This window comes from Nanorana parkeri, unplaced genomic scaffold, assembly GCF_000935625.1.
Source record: "Nanorana parkeri isolate BGI_ZX_2015 unplaced genomic scaffold, ASM93562v1 scaffold453, whole genome shotgun sequence".
NCBI lineage: Eukaryota > Metazoa > Chordata > Amphibia > Anura > Dicroglossidae > Nanorana > Nanorana parkeri.
Window position 1 is genome coordinate 889,194 of NW_017306721.1, and position 19,241 is coordinate 908,434.

The 19,241-nt window shown below is 40.4% G+C and overlaps 1 protein-coding gene across 1 annotated transcript in view; it reads left to right on the forward strand.

The window, feature by feature from the left end:
• Positions 1-19,241, forward strand: part of PLEKHM3 (pleckstrin homology domain containing M3) — a 125,182-nt gene that overhangs the window by 90,826 nt on the left and 15,115 nt on the right. Inside the window, exon 6 of the mRNA XM_018560402.1 lies at positions 6,184-6,341. Within this exon, the coding sequence (XP_018415904.1) occupies positions 6,184-6,341 (158 nt within the window). The remainder of the gene's footprint in view (positions 1-6,183; positions 6,342-19,241) is intronic.

Consider the following 19,241-nt stretch of genomic DNA (forward strand, 5'->3'; position numbering starts at 1 on the left):
TTTTTTTTTTTTTTTTATGGTGGTATTTCTTAATGTTATATAAATTTTAAAGCTGCCTTGGAGTAGGTAGATGCTGCGTCATGTATGCAGCGATAATAAACTATGATATCGTATCCACAGCTATTTATAGACCTATATTTCCAACATTTAAGCATATATTTCCACCATATTCCTTCTTGCATGTCACTGAAGTGAAAATGTGCTTTTCCCATGCAGGATAAACAGGTTCACTTGAGTGCCAGGCCCTGCAACAGCTTATATTCACTTTCCATTCTGCCTACACAAAACTCCAGAAAAGCAAATCAGTACCCAGTTCAATTCATGTATGTTTATTGATTTATGTGACATGGAATTTGTGGTTCTGTACAATTTGTGGTTCTGTACACATTTGTCACACAGCACACTCAGGCATGTAACACACATTTCCAGCAATGCAGTTTCCTTTGTCACTTCTCCACCTCCAGTCTGCTCATTGGACAATTAAGTGGTGATGCAGGAAGCACTACAACTTGATAAGGAAGTGTAATCTTTCTTGTTGTGCAGTCTGGCAGCAGTGTGTAACAAAATAAATCTAATGCTATTAGATATGTGTGACGCTCCCCAGATTTGGCTTCAGTTATTCATTTATCAATGTAATTAATTCAGCCCAAGAAAATTAGTTGCAGGTGTAGTGAAAAAAATGCAAAGCACATTGTTATTGGCATGGCTATACTTGGATTGCACAAGTCAGAAAACCAGAGACTAAACCAGATAGTTTAAAGGCTCTTGCTGTTTCCTATTTTGTACAGTTTGGGATTTGACTAAATAATGTATCTGAACGTGGCTCACCATCATAAAAGTACATCCTTCTGTTAATCAACAGATTTTTTAATTGATTCTATGCTGTTTTGAAAACTTTTTAAAGAAAAAGTCTTACAAGGTGCCACAGTATGCATGTTGTTACCTTTATTAGCCAGAAAAGCCTCTCCGATTTTCTTACCTACTTTCCCTGACTTCTTGGCTATGCTTTGCCTACTACAATTCTCCTGTGCAATGACTGACTTGGTGGCCAATAAAGACACTTTCATTTGGCCACATTTTACACTGTATTCTGTAGGTGGGTTTGCAGTGTTATCATGTAGATGAAATCACCTCCCTAAACACAGTGTGGTCACACCTTTGCCTTTGTTAGCGACAAGGAATTCCCTTTGCACTGCACTGGTTCAAGGCTTTTATGTCCATCTCTCAATATATTGCCCAACAAACACACTCTTCTCCCAGCATCCTCTCCAAATCTGCCTGGCATCAATTACATTTCTCTTGCCACTCACCACAAATTCTTGGCATTCCCATGCTCTTCTTTAAGGACCTCCTTGCACTCACTGACACTGCTGCCATTCTCTGCACTCCCTCTGTATTGCTCAGCAACTTATCTGCCCCTGACAGAACAATCTTACACAGAGGCCGAGGGAGAAGCCTTTAAAGTACTTTTTACTGGTGTAGGAAATCCATGGATTTTAAATGAATTTTGTGGCTGTTCTAGGTCTGATACTGATATTATACATGTATGACAACTGAATAAAGGCTGTACATCCACATTTTGTATTTCACTTTTTGGGGTCACAGAGACAGCAGAATCAGATGACCAGCACATAGTCATAAAGGAGCTCAGATTCTCCCAAGTTACCTGCAGTGTGTATAAAAAGTATCGGTCCGGACACCTTAGATTAATGGGTCTGCAGATCTGGCTATAGTACTATACATCTGTGGGCTGGTTTGAGAATGGGGCTTGGTTCCTACTTGCTTATGACACAGAATACATAAGGAAGCATGCCTTATGTTTATGTTAATTAGGTAAACCACTGCAGCAATGTATCGCCTCCTGTAACAAGTAACATAGTCTAACTGTGTCTTGTAAATGAGGCAATAAGAGCGCAAATCCTGGGAGTGTAAAGGGTGTAGGGACAACCAGTGTCTATGTGTTACAGGTAAAAAGAACAAAAAAATAAAAAAACAAACAATCAAAAAACAAAAAATTAGGGACTTACTTGAGGAGCCGAGGGTCCTGGCAAGGGGGGCCCCAAAGGGGTTCTAGCGATGCGAGACATATTCGGTGTATCCTGGGGGTGAAAGGATAAATGAAAAACCAATTTGAACTGAGTGCTGTGTGCAAAATTCTTAGCAGTCTCCTATAATGTGGAAGCATTTTCACAATCTTTTGTAACATAGCAGTAATCTCCGATTGTCCCTTGCAACATGGCAGCTGTCTCATGCCTTGTTCACACCAAGGAGCAGAGCAGTTACAGACCGGATCAAAACTGCGTCCAATGTATTCCAATGGTATTTTGGGCTCTAGTTCACACCGCAGCGTTCAGTTCCAAAGCGTGTAAAAAAGCCTGCAGCAAGCCCTATTTTACCTGCTCTGGAAGGCATGCAAACGCATCAAAAATGCATGCAATCGCCCTGGAATGCACTAAAAGCCCAACTAAAACTAAAAAAACCAAACACTTTTTTTAACCAAAAACGGCCCGGAATGCATCGAAAATGCAGCACAACCCACTGCACTGCGTGTGCAGAAACTCATGCACATCTGGTCTGCATTTGGTACGAACAAGCCGTCAGTCTTTTGTAAAATGACCGAATCATCTAATAATGCAGTATGTAATGCAAACCTCCCAACTTTCCGAGATGAGAAGGAGGGATACATTATGGCACAAAGTATGTAGGCAAAGGACATACACCTACCATGCCCCCAGTTATGAGAACCACAGAAGTAGTACACAAAAAAGTGATTGTTTAAACTCAAAAGTGCTTTTATCACCACTACTTTTTCTTTGTAGTCGCTAATAATAAAGTCAATCATTTAAAGGTTGGATGAAAGGTTTGATGTTCAGTAGTGTAACACTTTTGATAGTTTAACTGCTTCCTGGCCATCCATAATTAAACAGCTGGCTGGGAGCTTCTTGGATGTAACAGGCCGTCTGAAGACGGCCTGTTAGCCCCGGCCATTCGTGCAGGGGAAACTAACATTTAAAAACAGGCAGCGATGCCTGTTTACATACAAGTGATCCGACGGATCGCTTGTATGAGGTGCCGATCGTGCGCCCCCTGCAGCGCTGGTCCCGAGCTCTGCTGTGCCTGGGGTGGGCCGGGACCACCACTGCAGCTTTCTGACAGGGGATCAGAGGGAGTTCGGTGTCAGAATGTGGAAGTGATGTATATTACATCACTTCCACATTCTGCTGTCACTCTCCGGTTACAGAAGCTCGAGAGAAGATGGTGAAGCAGATCCCTGCTTCATCAGCTTCTTTGGGAGTCCCTAGGTGACATTAGGAGACCCCTGATGTCTCCATAAAGAGGACCTGTCACATCCTCCTTGCTATCACGTAGGGGGCTTCTTATCCCCCATGTGATAATAATAAAGTTAAGTGAAAAAAAGTTTAAAAAAAAGTCACACATAAAAAAAGAATTAAAAAAACACAAACATTTCCATAGCCCCACATACAAAAAAACAGATTTCTGGTATGTTGTTAAAACGAGTGTGACTTTTGAACTCACCGTGAGGTTAGTTGTGATGTGATATCAGCGACATGTTGCTTGTTGTCCTGGAGGTGATGTAAAGGGTGAGTACAGATCCATTTAGTTGGTTGTGATGCGGGATCGGCGGTGTAGATTCTGTGATGAGCTGGTTGGTGTACTTATGGTGACTTCAAAAGTCACACTCATCTCACCCTTGCTATTATCATCGTTTCCACTTCGGTTTACAAATGCCACCAACCCATAGGACCAAAAAGCACATCCACGCAACAATACCACAACTTCAATTATGCTTTTATAAACGTAGCCCATATCCACCCCCCACAAGTGAGTATAATACCGTTTTTACTCCTTGTCCTATCACACCTTAGTTACTGCACTAGGTTGTAACGCTTCGGTCTCTTTCCTTTTGTGATCTCCCTCAGCCACTTCCTGTTTACATGTATGCATATCAGCAATGGCTGCATGGCAATACTCAGGGCTGGTTTACCGATGGTAAGAAAAGTGTATCATTTTTGTGTTGAAAGAACCTGTTGATTGCCAGTGCAAGAGCACAGTTGGGAGAGGGGGACAAAGTGTTGTCACCTCATAACAGGAAGAGCCTGAACAAGGACCTTGATAGCAGAATCGCCAAGCATACTGAGTGATGCAGACTTAATATGTATTGGAAATTACTTTTGAAATCACAAGCTTCTTTGATAGTTTAGTGAATGGTTTTACAACATGCCAGCAAATAACATCTACTTTACTTGTATGATCATTACACTAATGTGAAATGGCCCACGTAAACAAAATAAGATTAACAGCTAAATGAATGCAACAAGTACAACTTCCACAGACGCTTTTTATCCCAGTTGACCTGTGCTGACTTGAACCACTGACCTTTAGGTCATAGTTAATTTCATCCTATGAGCCACTGATTTAGCTCCTGCTGGGATTACCTTCTCAACGTAATGGTAAGAGATTTGTATGTGCACAACATCTGAAGAAAGTGGAGCAAGAATCTCAGAAACACTAGTTAATTGTTATTAAATTAGAATCAATAGAACTGTTTAACAGTGATGAGCTATGGGAATTTTGCCTACTTCCACTCAATTAGTCAGCTGTGCATTTCTTTATGCTTTTCAGCTGGTGTCTTTATTTCTCGAATATGGTTGGGTCTTAACACGTACAAAGCCGTTGGCCTGTTTCTTTTTTGCTCCTGTGGTGAACCAGGAGAGTTGTTGCATCTTGAACCAGTAGAAAATATATAAGTAAAATATTAAAGTGACACTAAACTCAGGAGTTACTGTGAATCTTAAAAATGCCTTTAAGTATTAATTATTAACAAAAATGTAGCTTATTTGCATCACTTAGCTGTAGATCCTCAAATCATCTCTGAATTGGTGCTGACAATGTCCTTCGTTCTGGAGGGTGGCTACTTTTGTTCCCCATGGTACACTCCAAGCTCACTCCCGTGATGGACTACAACCTAATACAAATTAGTGAACTAAACATGAGATTGTAGTCCATTACAGGAGTGAGCTTGGAGCGGTGGCTACTTTACAACACACACAGGGACCATGGGGAACAAAAGTAGCCACCCTCCAGAAGGAAGGACAGTGTTAGCACCATTTCAGAGATGATTTGAGAAAATACAGCCGGGTGATACCCAAATAAGCTAAATTCTCCTTCATAGTTAAGGTACTTGAGTGCATTTTTAAGGTTTAACTCCTGATTTTAATGTCACGTTAAAGCCCAATTACAGCTACTCAATGGCTAAATTCACAATGTAGTCTAGAGATAAACTAAAGAAACTTTTTTTGTCTTGACTAACTGCACACTGAAATGCCTACTAGAACTTGTATGCCTTTCGGTCTTATGCACTAATGTTCAATAATTTATAGTTAATAATAATTGTGGTAAAACCACAATCAAAAAATAATTCATAAATGTAAGCAAAACTAATTGAGGGTCTGATGCCAGCAAAACAGCAGAAATTCAAAAACAAAATCATAGGGCTGCAACCAACTAATCGATAATAATTGATTATGAGAATAGTTGTCAACTATTTTCATTATCAATTAGTTGGTTGGATCCCGTAGCTCTCTCCTCCATGCTGGGAGGAAGGCATAGCAAGCAGTGGGTGGGTGCAATGGCCAGCCTGCTATTGGCTATTGCAATTTGAAATGGCAAATAGCAGGCTGGCTATTGCACAAGCCCACTACCTGTTGTATTTTCATTCAGCTGCTGCCTGTGGAATCTTGCCACTGACAGCTGTCATTCCCTGGCTGAAGCTATTCAAGCGCCATGTGCTTACAATACAGTTATTTTTTTTAAAAATAGGATAGCAGGGAGCAGACAGAATAACTTGGACCACTTAAGTGCAACGGCTGTGAATTTGGAGGATGAATTGCTCTACAGTGTCTGCAGCTAAGAGGCCAGTAAGGGCTTGTTTTGAATCTTATTTGCATCTTGTTAAGAATATGTAAATACTTCAATATCCATAGCCTGGCCGCAGGTACAGTTTAGGCGGTAAAACAGACAATGTGATTTTATAATGTGATTTTAACTTGTATAAATGCGCATACTACAGGTAAGATTTACTCTCTCCTTCCCCGGACAACAATGAACTCAGATAAATCAAACTTTTTCTTAGGAAATTCATATTATGTTTTATTTAAACAGGTTGTTGAAGGCAAGTTGGCGCCCTTTCTCATGAAGGTGATCAAGTTTGCCACATCCCATGTGTACAGCTGCAGTCTGTGTAGTCAGAAAGGCTTCATCTGTGAAATATGCAACAATGGGGAGATTCTGTACCCCTTTGAAGAGAACTCTACAAGCAGGTACATTTTCACAAATGGAGTATTTGATCTCAGCACAGTTTTGTTTGTGCTTTCTTTAACAAGCTGTATGCTCTTTCTTTGGAAAAAAAAAACAAGTATTCAGTTGTTCCAGTGTCTTGTTGCTAAGCAAAACATAGGCTCCATTCACGCATGAGTGCGGAAATGTGCTAAACATAAAAAACAATGCATTCTAATGGGAATTGTTCACACTAGGCCAGCGTTCTTGCGGTATGACAACGCGCGTCCCGCAAGAAAGTCCTAGCACGATTTTCTAGGCGGATTCCGCGTGTTTGCAGCTATAGTAATTGCCGCAAACACGCAGAACCAGCAAGTATGTTAACGGTTGCATGTTTTCGTTCTGCGCGGAACATGCTACCGCTATGTGTGAATGGAGCCTAAGGGGCATTTTCCTCAAAAAAAAGAAAGGCTCTTCGGAAGCCTAAAATGTCAACTTCCAAAATAATTGGGAAAAAACACCCACAAAATAAACACCTCATTTGTTTCACCTGTGTTTGTCAGGATGTTATGTGTGTCTATGTATTGCTGTTTTAAGTACTGTATTTGATTTACACATTATACTGTACGTAACACTTGCGTGCAAAACAATTTTTACAAGGTAGCAAAGGTTAAAGACATTTTGTCAGTTGCATAAGTATTCACCCTCTAAATCAATACTTTATAGACCCGCCTCTGGTATTTTGTATTCCTCACCAGCTTTATATACTTAAAATTTGAGTTGAAAAAATTTGCAATATTATCATGCGATGTGAAAAAAAATTGCAACTGCCACCATTTTGGGCCCCTTTTACACTCCGATCGGGTCCGCCTGTCAGTTTTTCAGGCGGACCTGATCGGATACCCAATGCAAGTCTATGGGTAGCTGTGTGTAAATAGACGTGCGTCTGTTTACACCCAGTTACTCCCGCCCCCGGACAGGTTCGGAAAAACGAACGAATCGGACATCCGTTTCGCCGGACCAGATTGGGCGGTCGGTAATTGGACACATGTACGTTTACATCCGATTCCCCATAGACAAACATGGGGTACGGTGATTGCAGTTTTTTTCTTCCATCGCAAGATGGAAGAAAAATCTGCGGACATGGATGTCATAGCGATGACATCCGCTCCGTACTGCTGTGATCCTCTCCTGATCAGCCCATGTGAAAGGGGACTACTTCTCCAAAGCCTCTGCTCTAAAAATATATATATTTGGGGGGAAGATAAATAATCTTCAGGCCTAAAGTGTGCATTTGAATATGCATGCAAAAAATACAAAGACGGCTCTAGCAGCGAAATGGAGAAAGGCATTTTGGTTCCAGGTTTTAACATAAAATGTGAAGAATGCAATTGGGATCAATACTTTAGAAAAGCATTTTGTAATTCTCTGAAACAGAGGCTTGTTATTAACCAATAATACACCAGGGAACATGGATTTCTTGGTATACTTTGGTTCCAGGATCTGTAATAGGAAGTAATGTCTTTGTTGAGTGCAGGTACCTTGTCGCTTGGGAAAGACACGTTTCTAGTGCTGTTACAAGCAACATAAAGCATAGAAGAATATTGTATTATTTTCCACTGACGGAGTAATTTCTCACGTATGTATTTTTTGTATTATTTGTAAAGTGCAGGATTTAAATATTTGTATTTTCTGTACCAAAAAAATATCCCCAGTGTAGCAGAATTCACTTTACATTGCTTTAAAGTAAGCCCATCATCAGTTCTACCTTATGATTACACATGTCAGACTGTAATGTAAACATGATATACAGCTGCACCATATAAAGAATGATAGAGAGGTTGCTCATGTGCAACTGAGCATCTGTTATTGTTTCAGACACACATATTCATTGTACATGGAACATTACTATATTTCCACTTCTTACTTTATCCAAACACTTCACTCTGTATGCTGCAAGTTAGATCAGCCTTCAAACAGTGTTTAGAGCATTGTGAATGTTGGAAGGAGACATAGCAGCTACTTAGGTTTAACACTTGTTACAAAATATAGATTCAGCTAAAAGCAAAATGTTTTGGGAAGCTTAGAGGTTCCTTTTAACCTCCTTAAAGGTAGGAAAAATATTGAATAAAATACTTTACTATATTCTATAATATAGTATATGAGAGCCCAGCTCCAGACAGAATGGGAACAGAGTGGGAACGGGTTAGAACTTCCGTCAGGTTTTAAATGCTGGCTGTGTCCCCATTGGGGGAAACTTCCTCTTACATCTTGTTACCTTCACCTGGACAGGGAGTGAGGGAAATCCCCCAATAGGGAAATAAACAGTGATAGAAAATGTTTTATGCTGTGGCAGTCACCTTATTTCCAGTGATCTCTGATGCTTATGCAATAGGCAAAAAGTGAAGGTAAATGTTCACAATGAAAACATATACGCATATACATATACACTTCAAATCCTTCCACATTTTTCCAAAATTAAAAAAGGGTTTTGCCTGAGTTAGGCTTTAATAATAATATTTCCCACTTATATAACATTCAATAATGTCTTTAAGAAAAAGTTTACAAACAACCATCTTCTATATTAAAAGCCAAAGGAGCAGCAATACAAGATTTGTGTTTTGTGTTTTTTTTTGTTTCCTTCCCTAAGTTGTGTTGCTTTGTTTCTAATTTGGAGAGCGCAAAATATTTTTGTGAATACAAAGCAGCCAGGAGACGCTTTGTATTCACCAAGCGGAGTACTTCCACCAACTTGCACTGTTCAAATCAATGTTTATACCCAATCAGTATGGTAATGTGTTCTTTAACACATTACTGCATTGTGGTGCCATTCAATTTCAATGGCACCCTGACGCACAAAGGCAGTGTACCTGTGTTGCAACACATCGCAACATAAAGTAAGGCAGTACCACGGGTTGTGCTGCACGGCATCGGGGGGAAAAAAGTACATGTGTGGATTTCATCAGTGGGGAATGTACAAGGCTGGAGTCTGGGTGGGGGGATAGCATGCATAATGGCTACTATTCTTATGAACGGGACATTAAGGAGACAGGGGGCTTTGCTGGTATAATTTTATATTTATATAACAAAATTTCTGCCTGGAATCCAGATTTAATGCAACCCACATAAACACAAGTTAATGCAATACACCAGAACAGAAAGGTGTAAAGGGGCCTTAATCCCCTTTGCTCTATGGCACACTGATCACCTTTGCATTTTTTTACTCCCGTCAAAACTCAGTTGCTTACATTGCCTAGCTATAAAATAGTGTTTACTTGTTACAGCTTTACTACAAAGACAATACATCAAGACCTGTTTTTCACGCATGTCTTCCCACATTAAATAAGCAAAGCAATACTAAATAGTTTCATGAAAACGGGCATAAAAAGCTCTACAGTCATATACTGTATATTTTATTTATACATTTATTTTAGGACAGTGCTCGACATTATACACCATGTTGTTCTAAAAACCACTGGTTTCAAATATACCAGATAACAGATGAAAAACTAAAATTTACCTGGTCAATAATATAATGTTTAACTAGGAAGAAAAGGTAGAGGAGAAGAGAATGAGAGGATGGGTAAAGGAAAAAAGTAGGAAACCACAAAAATGTCCTTAAAATGCAATAAATAAGCAAGTAGACATAAGTTGAATGGTTTTTGGACCTCTACCACAGTAGTATGTATTACCGCATAATCAAACAACATTTTGACACATTGACATGTAATATTTGATATAAATTGTAACTGATACCCATAGTCCAAGGAGAAGCAGAAGGAACTCATTAGGGGTCAGAACAAGGAGTGAATATAGAGAAAATAATTAGAGGAGGCTAACTGGGAAAAGGGGGTCACCAAAAGAAGAGGCAAATCTGGAGCTGAAGGTTGAGCAGAGGGCATACAAGAGAAGACAAAATGGCAGCTGATTGTCATTTTGGGCTGGCATAGAGTAGGCACAGTGGAAGTTAATCATGCCAGAAATGATGAGAGCAAGTAGAGGTAGCTGACCATGGAACATTGCTATAGTAGGCAGAGCTGTGGTCTGGGAGTGACAGATAAAAGGGGTGCTGGAGGAAACTGATCATGGACCAGGGTAAAGAGGCTGGAGACACAGTAAGAGCCGAGTGTGGGGAGGGGATAGATGAGGCTGAATGGGACTTGGTCAAAGCCTAGGAGTAGAGTGGAGCAGCTGATGGTTGGGGGGCCTGCAAGGGAATTCAGAGAAGGAGCTTGTGAAGGACTGGGGACAGTAGTAAGAAGAGACAGAGAGGGAAGGTCATCATTGCCATGGTGACAGAGAGGAAGGTGACTGATCAGAAGAGAACATTCAGACATTCCTACATGATTAGTTAAATGCAGGGGCTTGTTAGTATTCCCAAAATGTATAAAACACATCAAGATCAGCAAATGATACTACTGTCTCTCAACAGTGGTAAATGGATGGCCCCATTTCATATATTATATGGCACGTTCAGAGGTCATTCTCCTTCCTCAACCAACAGTGATGGGGAATTACCCCTTGTAATAATAGAGGGAACAATTAAAAACTTTCTGAGACAAATCTTAACGTTGTCTCAACTAGAATCAGCTTTTAAATGTTCATTTCCTGATTGATTACTGTGGACAACCGCACCAGTTAAAACAGAACTTGTTTCAGACACTTTAATTCCCCCATTGAGTCTACTATAGTAGTAATGCGGAATAAATAAACTGGAGGACTCTCAGCATTGATATGGATTTTGTGTCAATCTATTCTCAGGCTATTCGTATAAATATTTAAACACAGAGTCACAGACACATGACAGGACAACACATAAAGGAATGCTAACCTGGGAGTATTCCCATTTAAGAAACAATTAGTGAAACAGGGATTTTGGAACAGGTAAACACTGAAGTTCATTCAACTTCTGAAACTATGTGTGCACTCATAAATTAGTGTAAGCTGCCAGTGGAGAAGCTACTTGTCCTTCAACTTCTTCTTAGCTTATGGATATACAAACAATATTTGTTTAACCATAAAGCCATTACCCCCTACCCTCTCACTTTACTCACAACATATGTATTTGTCTGCCTTTAGCTTTATCATAATGAAGATTTTAAAAGCATATAATTTAAAATAGAAGCCTCCTTATACACTGATATGATCATTTATTTGATGTTTTTGGTTAAACCTGTGTTAAAGTAGAATTAAACCTTCAGGGGGTTTTTTGCATATATCTACTGCTAGCAAGCAGTAGATATATGCAAAACCATTTTAAAAAATAAAGTTCCCAAATAGGTAACAATTTACCTGTGTCTCTGTCGCTCGCTCCCGTCTGAAGATCTGAAGATTCTCAAGCGGCCGTGAAGGATCATGGGGCGGGCGCATGTGCAGTAGAGATCTTCGGCCGGAAGAAGAGGAGAGACACAGGGTAAGTCAATGCATTGCAGCCGGCAGCGTGCATGCGGAAAGACAAAGAAGACACAGGAGTCAGCGCTGGATCAGAGACTGGCACTAGCGCTGGAGGGACTCCTGAAAACTACTGGAAAGAAGACGATGATCGGATTAAGAGGCATCATTTAAGGTAAGTCCTTAAAGCGGGGGGGGGTGACTTTAATGTCACTTTAAACCAGAACTCCAGACTCCCTTATGAGAACACATCCTATGGACAATGTACAGTAATAGGAACATGTGTAGCGGGTATAATTTAGGCATTTAATTACCTTCTCGTTGGGTCACATGATGCAGTGAAGCTCAACAAATGCCCGCATGTGGATGTGTATGTCAAGGCCAATAGATCCTTCTTGTGATGTGAATGACTTTCTGACCTTTTTACCATCAGCCTGTGCAACTAACTATTCACATGGGTGTGTATGGATGTTCTATTTTGAAAGACCCATGAACAACAGTATTGCCCATATAATGTTTGCCTGCAGAAAAGTATATTAAACCCAATTTTAAATACAGTGACTCTAACTTTAAAAATAAAGCTGCTAGCTGGCATAAAAGCTCCTAGCAGGCATAAGGACCTAGAGGTGGCTGCTCAAGTAGTTCTCATTGGCCCACCTAAACCTGAATGCCATGCCATTCTGATAGTCAAAACTTTGGCACTTCTGGTAGTGATAGAGCTTGCCCATTCCCTCCCGCTCCACAGTTTTCTGTTGGCCAGTGAGACAGTGATGGACCAGTAGAAATATATAGGGGAGGGAGAGCGTGGGAAAGTTCTGACACATCACAGAATTTATATTGTTATATGGGTAGCAGCTAAGGTTTTTTTAAATTTGTTTCTAAAAGCAGTCATAAAATGTGCTGTGCTATCACTATTTATCACACTAAAACTTTGATGTGAATGATTGTTGTGAAAAATCTAGATCTATCCTGCAGCCAGCAACAGTCATCTATTCAAAACTGCATGTAACTGTATCATATACGTTTATATGCAGACTGCCACTTACAGATGCGGTCGATGTCACCCGTTCATTAATAGGTACAGCGGCCGCATCTAAACAGGGACACCTGGCATTCCTGCCACAGGAATCCTTGGGTTCTTGTATCAGGAATGCCAGCTGGCCCTGTGTGAATGAGGCCTTAGATAATGACCAACGATGGCAACCTATATATTTCTTTTCTGACAGGTGTTTTTAACGCTTGTTGCCTCTTTTACCATTTTAGTATCTATTAACATCTACAGTTCGCATAACAAGCGTCCTTCTTGTAGATCTAGGTATTCTGATAAGGAAATCTGTTGTCCAACTCTCAACGCATTGTCCATTCTTGTATCTCAAAGACTTTGTAGCCACAATGTTTCTTAATTTAAAGAGAGATCCACCGATGGGCATTAATAGAAATCATTGCACTTATATTGCATACTAATCCAGATTTAATGAATACAATACAATAGTGTGCAAATATTTTACCCACTAACAAAAATACTGTTGAAGTGAGGATGCTTTCAAAAATAATGAAATAAATAGTTTTCACTTATCAGTAAACAACCTATGAAAGATATAAATATCAAAAAACAGAAATTAAATCAATATTTGTGTGCCCACTATTTGCCTTAAAACCCTCATCAGTTCTCCTTACTACACTTGCACAGTTTTTAAAGAGGAACTTTACCCTTTCTTCAAAATAACAACAAAGGCACCTTTAGAAATGTTTAGTAATGACAATCTACAAACACATACATCTAGATAATTGCAGGCTTTTTATTTTTTTTGCATACCTTATTTTTTCTGCTTACAGTGGCCATTTTAACTAAGGACAGGTTTCTAGATCTCCCTTTACTTCCTGGAACTCTGGCACATGTGACCATACACATCATCTCAGGGGTGGAAAATGCCTTTCCCTGAGATCTCATGAGATTACAGATGAGATATTCCAGCAATGCACTGCTTTTCCCAGGATGCAATGCTGAGCACATTACATAATTTGTGCCAAAGTGGACCAGTAACCAGTGTAAGTAAAATAAAAATATGTTTGTTTAGCTATTGAATGTAAGCTAGTTTCATATCAGCATGCAGCGCTGTATGCAGATGTGATTTTTTGTCAAAGGGGTAAAGGTCCACTTTAAGGAACTCGGCAGATAAGTTTTTCCAAACCTGTAAGAGAACTAGCCACAGCTATTCTGTGGATTTAAGTTGTCTCAGTTGCTTCTGTCTCATGACACAGTCCCAGGCAGACTCAATTTTGAGATCAGGGATTCCCTGTTCTTTTTTTAGTTGAAGTTCTTTATGACTTTGGCTGCATAATTGGGGTCATTGTCCTGCTGAACATGAATTTGGGGCTGATGGTATACTTCTGGTATTACATGATGGATAAGTAGCTGCCTGTACTTCTAAGCATTTTGGAGACCATTAATTCTGACCAAATCTCCAACTCCATGTGCCGAAATGCAGCCACAAACCTTCAAGTAACCTTTATACTACCATACTTAATTGTTGCCTGTCTTATCCTTGTATTCTCTCCAGGCCGTCGGTGAACAAAATGCCTTCTGTTATAGCCAGATATTTTACATTTGGATTCATCAGTCTTGAGTATCTGCTGCTATTTTTCTGCAAACCAGATCTTGTCTTTTCATGCATAGGCGAGCTGCTTGGTCTTGTTTCCACATCAGAGGTATGGCACATGAGGACCACTTCTGACCAAATTTCTGTGCACTGTTGATGAATATACCAGGGTTCCACTGGTTTCTGCTAGGTCTGAGCTGAGGGTGCCACTGGACATCTTTCAGTTGCAAAGGGTAGTCAGCACAATGTATCTTACATCTGCTGCACTATGTTTCCTTGCCCAACCACTGGGTTTTTGGTTCTCACGGTTGCCTGTTTCTCTGTGCTTCTGCAGAACACAACACAGCTGGAAACACCTGTCTTCATTGACATTTCTACCAGTGAGAGACCCTGTTAATTCAGTAAGATGACCCTGTGTCATGTTGCTGTGCTCAGTCTTGCCATTGTGTAAATTTTTTTACATTATACCTATCTTCAATCTCTCAATTTGGTAGACGAGCAATGATTTTTATCCTCAACCAGTTTCATCCCTCCTGCACAGCTTATGTTTGATTCAATGGTTTTATTTAACCACTTGAAGATGGGGGTGGTAAAATCCCTTCCTGTCCAAGTCATTTTTCAGTATTCAGCACTGCAGTACTTTGACTGACATTTATTCAGTCATGCAACGATGTATTAGACCCCTAATGTCACCTATGGATCCCCAAAGAAGCTGATGATGCAAAGATCTGCTTCACCAGCTTCTCTCCGACTACAGAAGCCGGAGAAATGACAGCTGAAGGCGGAAGTGCTGTAATAGTCACCAAAGAGCCGCCGTGCTGGTCCTGGGACAGGCGGAGCCCGAGATAGGCAGCAAGGTGGGGGAGCACACTTGCACTCAACATACAAGCAATGGCCATAGAGCTTTCCGAACGCTTGTATGTAAACAGCCATTGCTGTCTTTTTAAATTGGTGTCAGTTTGCTGTCAGAGCGGGAGCAGGGAAACCGCCCTCCTGCATTCAAGAGTATCCCATCTGGTAGTTTAATTACGAAGGCCGGATGTGAAGGGGTTAAACCTAGATGTTATCTTGTGATTATTAGCACCTGTTTGGTGTAATTGTTTAGTCATGCATTGGACCATATGCTGGCAAACCTTAAGGCCTGGTACACACCTGGGCGTTTTACAGCGCGTTCCTACACGCTGCAAAACGCTCAACATGTGAAAACCAATGATTGCCTATGGGCATGGTTCCCACCTGGGCGTTTTACAGCGCGTAGGAACGCGCTGCAAAATGCCCTACGCCCAAAGAAGTATAGGAGCTTCTTTGGGGTGTTTTGCCGCGCGTTGCCATTGGTATTCCCGAGTGTGGATAGGGGTTAACAAAGCTGTAACCCCGATCCCCACTGTGTCTTCGGCAGCTGCCGACTTCCGGGTTCCGTCCCTTGCGAGCGGCCGCGTCGCAGGGGGCCTAGCCGACGGGAAGTTTCAAAGTGAAACTAAAAAAAAAAAAATTAAAATAGAGAAAATAAAGGAAGAAAACAAAAAAAAAATCATACCGCCAGTGAAACGCGCGTTTCACTGAATGAAAAAACGAGCATAAAAAACCGCTCAGGTGTGAAACCCAGCCTAACTGTCTGCAAGTGTACATGAGAGAATTGATTCTGTTGAAAAGGCAAAGTGTAAACTCCGTGAATATTGATTTGATTTAGTTTTTACTGTTTATGCACTTTGTAGGTTGTTAATTGATAAATACAAATTATTTGTTTCAGGTTTTTTTTTTAAAGCATTCTAACTTTCCAGCATTTTTTCACAAGTGTCTAAAACATTTGTACAGTTGTGTATACCATTTATTATTGGTAATTATTTACAGCAGTATACAAATTTTCAATGACACATGGCTACTATGTTGTTAAAATCAGCCTCAGACCCTAAGAGGGTTATTCACAAAGCTAGCTGAAAGATCAGCTGTAGCTCTGGCTGACCCTTTTGCTAACTTTGCCTCGCCACACATATACACATTAAATTACTAGAAAATAAGGTGTTTCTTGGATAAAATATAAAACTTTATAGTCATTATGTGGATAGACCCTGGACACCAGTTCACTGATCTGTCATTGTGATGTTCTGGGGCCAAGAATTGGGCCCTTTTGGAGCAGTGTATATGTTAAAGATATAATTTTTGTGCAAAGGGATCACCCTTCATCTCAATAGATCCCTGGCAGTCGATCCACTAGAGCACTGCAGTGGACCTTCTGATTGGGTGCTTACTCATTCATATTCCTGCTCTCGTCCATGAGCTCTTCTATAGTTGTAGATATAGACTGGGCAATCTTCAGATACAGATTTTAACTTTATTCTTATTACTCAGCAATTACTCTTGAAGACATGGAGAAGACATCCATTAAATGTGCAGAGTAATCCTCACCAGTTACCCAAGTTGGCCATGGCTACACTCTCTATATGTCGCTCAACACATTGGTATCAATGCGAAAATTTAGAACCACTAAATATTTTAATGCCCAAGGCTGAATTTGACAATGAAGTGGTCATGTTTGAATTAAAATTAGTAGTCTGGTCTGGGTGCCTTAAATGTCCATCCTTTTTCCTCTGTACAAGATTAATGAAATTATGTTCATGACAACCCCCCCCCCCCACATAAAAGGATGCCTTGTATTCATTGGGGAAAAAATACAAAACATTTGCTGAATGGTGGAGGTACAGGAGGTTGCGACTCTCTGTGCTTAATATACAGACAGCTAGTCCCTCCAGCAGCACCCATGACACGACAGCACTGACTATATGTAGCACAGACTACTACAGTGAATTTCAGCACCGCAATGGCCCTCTGGAGGTGACACATTGATAATTACAATGTAAATAAATGTAATTAAGTTGGCCCAGTGTAAGTTTAGAAAAAAAAAAGACATCATTCCTGAACTTCAATGTTAAAGTTAATATAAACGCATGTTAAAATGTGTGTGCACTTTTAGAATGAAGCTGCTATGAAACCTTGTAGTGGTGAACTTCTGACTTGCTGTATCCTTGGAAACATTAAAAACGCAGCACAACACAGCTCACGTCAAAGCATCTAAAAGTTGTTTAAAGAGCATTGAGAAGAGCATGAAGGAAACACATAAAATCTAAGCCATAGGTGTGAACAATCCCTCTACATGAAGCACTGTAAGCAAGGGATCATTATATTTTAGTGACCCATAGATGTTCCTACTGATTTTCTTGTGTACACGGATGATATCAGCATTCTCATACAGAAATGTCCTAAAGTAAACACACAGACCCATTTCGTTAATCACATTTCTGCTTTGTCTCAGCTGCCCAGCTGAACGACACAAGAATAACACAAAGGGTGACATTTTTCCTCAAAAGCTCCACCAGTGCTAAAGAAAAGAATTTCCAGCCTAGCCAAGAATCTAATATTTGTTCTGCGCTGACAGAAATTGTAGTCAGGAAATGCATTACAAGCTTCAAACACGTTTAGAAATGTGTACACCACAGTCACACAAAAGATGATATGCAGCATGCTAGACACACTGCAAAATGTACACCTTCATTCACAAAGTTGTTACACTGATTACAGGTTCCTAGTGACTCGTTAGGAATCCATAGGGAAAATGTCTGTCTACTGTGTGTTTAACCAAGTTCATAATTTAAATGGTTTTGCATATACTTGATTAGATGATTCTGTCTCAATGTCTGCCTGTAAGTAATCTTTTGATCACTCAGGCTGTACATTGTAACTCTGTCAGCTTACAAAGTAAGAAGGAGTAGCAGGGGTAAGATCTGATTGTGACATTTGTAAACACGGGCAAGAACATGAAAACTACTGCAGAGGCACTGGGATTTACATGATTGTGACATTTATGGAGAGGATTAGTAAAGATACTGACCCTGAATGATGCCTGAACCAAGTTTGCTCTGGTATTATGATGAAAAAGGGAAATTAAAGTTTTGTAAGGAAGAGTGCTGTGATCTCCATGAGATCTGCCAAAAGTTGATATTTCAGTCTTGCATGTTTCTGGCAGGTTGAATCATGTGTTAACTTTTTATGGCTCTCAGGAAGTGTAGTGAAAAACTGCCCCTGCAGAATTACTGGTTCTGCAAAACCTTTGCAGCCATTGAAATGGTGGTTTCACAGTCTTGTGGACTTGCAACATAGAATTCACAAATAATTGAGCAAAATCAGTTGTATGAGAGTGACTCATTCATTATGACGCATGGGGCAAAGACATGCACTACTTCAAGGAAATCTCACCACAGGAAGCCTAAGCTGACCACACACCTGACAGTCTGATAAGGCTCCTTTCACACTTGTGAATGGGATTGACTGGATGAGTCTCACAAAATGCTCTGTGAGAGTCATGCGAACAGCTGCACCGATAAATGCAACGTCCGCTTTTTAGGTGGACCCAACTCCCCCTTCCTGAAAGTAAAAGGTAAAAGTATCTACATGGGGGAGAAAAAGATTGTACAGTACATTTCCTGTCTTCTGCTCACAGCGCCCTAGCGAGTGTGACATCACTCTTCTGCTGACGAGATCTGAAAGGACAGTCTGTACTGTACTGCAGCATGTTCTGCAAAATTTGGAGTACTAAGCAGTGCCTGGGATCTTCATTGCAAGGAGGCTGAGATGACCCCTCAGTCACAGACGAGAGGACGAGTTGATTCCTGAAGCCCTGGCTATAGAGGACTACAAATCCCAGCAATACATTATACAGCAATGCAGAACAATACCATCAGCTATAGAGGACTACAAATCCCAGCAATACAATATACAGCAATATAGAATACCACCAGCTATAGAGAAGTACAAATGTGTGGCTACATCTTAGGTCCAGTAACACTAAACTAACACATTTCTTTCTGATAGGAATATGGAATGTATACAGTATAGTTGACTTTGCACTCCTTACCGAATGTCCCATGCAATGGGGGGGGGGGGGGGGGGAATAGAAAA